We start from the raw sequence: 5,906 nt of genomic DNA on the forward strand, positions 1-5,906 counted from the left end.
AGGATAGCGGATAGCAAATGGAGTGGGTGGCCTAGGCTATAAATATGAGGCTAAGTTCTCCATTTATTTTTGCACCAGTCAGAAACACTTGTATCTGATGGAGATTGTTAGGATTTGGTTGAATTAGTCCCACATTACTTAGGATAGCAAATGGAGTGGGTGGCCTAGGCTATAAATATGAGGCTAAGTTCTCCATTTATTTTTGCACCAGTCAGAAACACTTGAAGCTTGTATCTGATTTTTCTTTTCCTCTGTACTCTTTGATTAGAGAGTGTTGTGAGGTGTAGTTAGATATTTGCTTTGAGAGAGTGTGGGTGTACTGGGGTACCGGTGTTAGAGAGAAAGAAGTCTATGTGTTGTAACAATTTTCACATAGTGATATTCTCTGGTTGTCATTTGACAACGGCCGTGGTTTTTTCTCCGGTAATTGGAGTTTCCACGTTAAATTCTTGTGTTGTGATTGTGTCTATTTTATTTCTCTGTCAAAGGTGTTTTCTCAAGGGAAAATGGTGTCTTATTCCCAACAAGTCAAAAAAGGAGCTCATGTTGGGCCAACCGTGGGGAGCTCTCGACAACCGGGGAGACTTCGGGGAGGAATCAAGTGAGAGAACATAAGATGAGAAGACACCACATCCAACTCAAAACCTTAAGGTGTCAAGTTAATGGGTCTCTCATCTTATAAACTTCTCACTCTTCCATGCTTTCTTTGATGTGGGACTAACTCACACTTGCAACTCTAACAATCTCCCCCTCAAGTGTGAGCCTCCACATCAAGCACCAACTCCCCTCTAGCTCCTCCACCACCACGAGTATTCGTCCATCACACCGCCGCAAAACACCGCGGGACACGCCGCCCGGACCACCTTTTCCGGAAAGACTTTCGATGCTTCACCTTGAATACTCCTTAAAACCACCAGACCGATTAACCATCGGCTCTGATACCACATGTTGGGCCAACCGTGGGGAGCTCTCGACAACCGGGGAGACTTCGAGGAGGAATCAAGTGAGAGAACATAAGATGAGAAGACACTACATCCAACTCAAAACCTTAAGGTGTCAAGTTAATGGATCTCTTATCTTATAAACTTCTCACTCTTGCATACTTTTTTTGATGTGGGACTAACTCACACTTGCAACTCTAACACATATACGCATGACACTCACATATAATAACCAAGTTCCAAATTAATATATATCATTAAAAAATTGAATTATCAAAGCCAATATGTCAAAAATTGTATTTTGGGAAGAAAAAGTTCAGAAGATCAATAACATAACAAGTCAATTAAACCAATTTCTTTTTATTTTTATTTTAAAATTCAAAAAATTAAAATAGTGGAAGGTTGTTTTTATTGTTTTTTGATAATGAAATTGTTTTTCAACTAATTGGTTAGAGTTGGCTTTATTCTTAGTTGATTCTCTAACAAAATTATTCTAAAAAACGTCATCCACAGTTGCCAATAATAATCTATATATTTTATTCATTTGATATATTTTTTGTCCCTAAACTTAATTTAAGAGTGTTTCTATCTTTTGTTTGTGAATATAGTTTTTAATTGTTATTTTAAAATACAATTATTTTAAGAAATCGATTGTTTAGCATGTCTTTCTTATATAATATATCCAAGTAAAAAAATTTGATTGAATTTAATTAAAAATTAATTTGTTCACCTGACTCATGATAGTTTATATATATGTATTATCTCATAAAGATATTGTTATTTTGTTTCTAGTCTTTATATATTTAATTGGTTAATATTTCAAAGACCTTTAGACTTATGCCAAAATAAAATTTTTATAGGAATCAAAATTAAATGTGTTTGAAGTAGTTAGACTAATAAAGAATTTATCTAAATGCAAACAAAAATAACATTTGAGATTTTTATAAGAACATTTATTTTTCATAGCAAAGTTTAACAGGAAAGATTATTTTAACAATTTCACGAGTAAAGGAAACTGGCACCACGTTTAGTGCCAGCAAGTAACTTACAGAGAATGTCTCTGACTATAGTTTAATAAAGTATGAATTTCAAAACATGATTTGTCTTGCATGTATGTGTTGGAAGGATTTAAATTTTATAAAATGCTTATAATATCTTAATTGTCTGTAATTAAGAAAAATAACACCTTTAATTATCTCAAATTTATGATTCATTATATTAGTTTTTTCATGTTATAAAATTCTAAATAATTAATTTTCGTTAAATATCAAGGTAATTACATAGCCAAATAATTTGGTTTTATATTTAAGCACTAAAAATAAGGTATCATATTTTGAGGTTAAAAGGGGACGACCACCACACACTACGCGGTCTAATAAATAACTTTTTTGCAATGTCTTAATTATTATAATTAATTTTATTAGCAAGTTAATTGACTTTGCCTTTTTTTTTCTAGCAGATGAGAAAAAAAAAAAAGAAGGAAAGAAAAAGCCAAAACAAAAGGATGCGCAAAAAAGAAAAGAAAAGAAAATCGCTATCAAGCAAAGCAATAATCCAAAATCTCAACTCCATCTATTCACGGCTTCCGTTTCCCTCTTTTAAGATTAGCAAAAATAAAGTTTAAACAAATTTTTGGTTTTTATAAAATATTTACTTTTTTAGTTTTAGTTTTTAATAAATTTAAATTTTATTATTAATTTAGTTTATTAATTGTATTTATTATTATTATTATTATTATTATTATTATTATTATTATTATTATTATTATTATTATTATTATTATTATTATTGTCAATGTTATAACATTATTAATAATAATAATAATAATAATAATAATAATAATAATAATAATAATAATATATTATGCTATGTACTTCACAGTCCTTGTGACAACAAAAAAAGTCTAACCGCCCTCTTCACCCTCCAGTGGCCTCCCCTCTCTTTTGCTTCCCCACACACATTTCGTTTTCATTCTCCGATTATTCACTCGTCCTTCCCTCATCACTCCTAATTTCCGATGACCGGCGGCGATAACTGTCACCGGACGGAGAACTGAGATAAAAACAGCTCACACATAGATACACCACACTCTCTCTCCTCTCTCCGTTCCAGCATGTCCGAGAACAACGACGTAACGCTACAGACCTTCCGAGCGCTGGTAGAGAACGCTGACCACAAGTTCGCTAGGGTTCGCGACGTTCCTGCGTACGGTCGCGTGAGCCAGAGCCACTTCTTCCACAAGGTGTTCAAGGCGTACACGCGGCTCTGGAAGTACCAGCAAGAGAACCGGTCGAAGCTGGTTCAGTGCGGCCTCAAGCGCTGGGAAATCGGCGAGATCGCGAGCCGAATTGGCCAGCTCTACTTCAGCCAGTACATGAGGACCAGCGACATCAGGTTCCTCGTCGAGGCCTACGTATTCTACGAGGCCATACTCAGCAGAAGGTACTTCGAAGGATCTGAAGGCTCGCCGAGAGATCTGGGAGTCCGGTCCAAGGAGTTGAGGTTCTACGCACGGTTCTTGCTTGTTTCGATCATTCTGAGCCGCTCCAAGATGGTCAACCACCTCATGGACCGCTTCGTGGCTCTCGTTGACGATTGCAGAAGTAACTTCCGGGTAAATGCACTTCCCCTCTTCTCAAAATTCCGGCTAAAAAAATGCTTCGCCTTATGGAAAGTTGTGTTTTCTAGCTTGATTTTGGAATTTGAATGGTTAATTGTTGAAGGGAAGTGAACTAGCGTTCATCCACTAACTCACTTTCTCTCGTTTTTGTTACTGACGTATTTTAGACTAAAACGATAGCAATAATAATAATAATAATAATAATAATAATAATAATAATAATAATAATATATTATGCTATGTACTTCACAGTCCTTGTGACAACAAAAAAAGTCTAACCGCCCTCTTCACCCTCCAGTGGCCTCCCCTCTCTTTTGCTTCCCCACACACATTTCGTTTTCATTCTCCGATTATTCACTCGTCCTTCCCTCATCACTCCTAATTTCCGATGACCGGCGGCGATAACTGTCACCGGACGGAGAACTGAGATAAAAACAGCTCACACATAGATACACCACACTCTCTCTCCTCTCTCCGTTCCAGCATGTCCGAGAACAACGACGTAACGCTACAGACCTTCCGAGCGCTGGTAGAGAACGCTGACCACAAGTTCGCTAGGGTTCGCGACGTTCCTGCGTACGGTCGCGTGAGCCAGAGCCACTTCTTCCACAAGGTGTTCAAGGCGTACACGCGGCTCTGGAAGTACCAGCAAGAGAACCGGTCGAAGCTGGTTCAGTGCGGCCTCAAGCGCTGGGAAATCGGCGAGATCGCGAGCCGAATTGGCCAGCTCTACTTCAGCCAGTACATGAGGACCAGCGACATCAGGTTCCTCGTCGAGGCCTACGTATTCTACGAGGCCATACTCAGCAGAAGGTACTTCGAAGGATCTGAAGGCTCGCCGAGAGATCTGGGAGTCCGGTCCAAGGAGTTGAGGTTTTACGCGCGGTTCTTGCTTGTTTCGATCATTCTGAGCCGCTCCAAGATGGTCAACCACCTCATGGACCGCTTCGTGGCTCTCGTTGACGATTGCAGAAGTAACTTCCGGGTAAATGCACTTCCCCTCTTCTCAAAATTCCGGCTAAAAAAATGCTTCGCCTTATGGAAAGTTGTGTTTTCTAGCTTGATTTTGGAATTTGAATGGTTAATTGTTGAAGGGAAGTGAACTAGCGTTCATCCACTAACTCACTTTCTCTCGTTTTTGTTACTGACGTATTTTAGACTAAAACGATAGCTTATAAATTCTATACATGCTGTTTCCTTTCCTGTGATACTCTTTTTAAGTATGAAGGCGCTCTGTTTAGATCAATTACCTATCTGGTTATTGCATCGTACTTCATTTAGAGTGACTAGAATAGTATGTCGTGTATTTAAAGTGTTTTATAATTGTTGTATCTAATATAATACATAGCTACATGCTTGTATGTTCTATCATCTATAACGTTGTTAGTGTAGGACATCTCGCTAAATCTTTATTGACTTGAGCTATTTGTAGCAGTGGAAAATACATTGAGGGATAGAGCAGATAAGATTAGGGCTGTAAAACAAGAGGAGTGAAAAGTTTGCTTAATTAATATATGCTACTTTGAATCACATGTTCTAGTTATTTTCATATTCGTATTAGACATTAGGTTCAAGTTTCTCTTTTGGATATGCTTGAGTGTTGTAATAATTATGAGTATATACCCAAATATGTCCCTAAGGAATTTCAAGTCGGACGTTTTCGTCTCCAAAAATTTCTTATTATATTGAGGTACAAAAGTAAGACATAAGTCCCTATCTTAGTCAAATCCGTTTCACTTGGACAAATAGATCTTCTAAAGTGTGACGGAAGGACCTATATGTCTTACCTTTGTAAAGTTTAGAAACCTCAACGTAATAAAATTTTCATGGGGATGAAAACGTCCGATGCAAAATTTCTTAGGGACCTATTTGGATATATACTCTAATTATAAAGGAGATTACTGGTGTTCCAGAAAAGCTTATGTGCTGTAATGAAGACAGATGTTTTCAGAGAAAATGAGCTCCACTTTATATAACCAAACCAATGTTTGAATCAACTCAGCATCAAGTAGTACTCTACTATGTTATATTGATGGTGGGGGCTGAGCTTTCAAGAGTAACATTGCTGGTGTAGTGATGGTTTCTTTTCAAGCTGAGGATATACGCTAGGGAAAAAAATGTCAATTTGCTGAAGCCTGAAATTCTGATACAAAGTTCTTGTAACAATTTGGGAGCACAGGGCAGGGAAATGTCTGCCTGTTGAATGTTGATAGAACAAAATAGACGATTCTGAAGTGTTAGAATGCATTTACACCTGTTGATTCTGTAAGTAGAGCAAAATAAGTGAGAAGAGAAGTATCATACTGAAAATAATGATGCTTCAATAAACATACAGTTTACAACAG

The 5,906-nt window shown here is 37.2% G+C and overlaps 1 protein-coding gene across 1 annotated transcript in view; it reads left to right on the forward strand.

Moving 5' to 3' along the window:
• LOC107631685 (protein SCAI) overlaps window positions 3,812–5,906 on the forward strand; it is a 5,830-nt gene continuing 3,735 nt past the window's right edge. The window contains exon 1 of the mRNA XM_016335206.2: window positions 3,812–4,546. Coding sequence (XP_016190692.1) covers window positions 4,046–4,546 — 501 coding nt within the window. The 5' untranslated portion in view covers window positions 3,812–4,045. The remainder of the gene's footprint in view (window positions 4,547–5,906) is intronic.

This window comes from Arachis ipaensis, chromosome B03 (assembly GCF_000816755.2).
Source record: "Arachis ipaensis cultivar K30076 chromosome B03, Araip1.1, whole genome shotgun sequence".
NCBI classification, from domain to species: domain Eukaryota; kingdom Viridiplantae; phylum Streptophyta; class Magnoliopsida; order Fabales; family Fabaceae; genus Arachis; species Arachis ipaensis.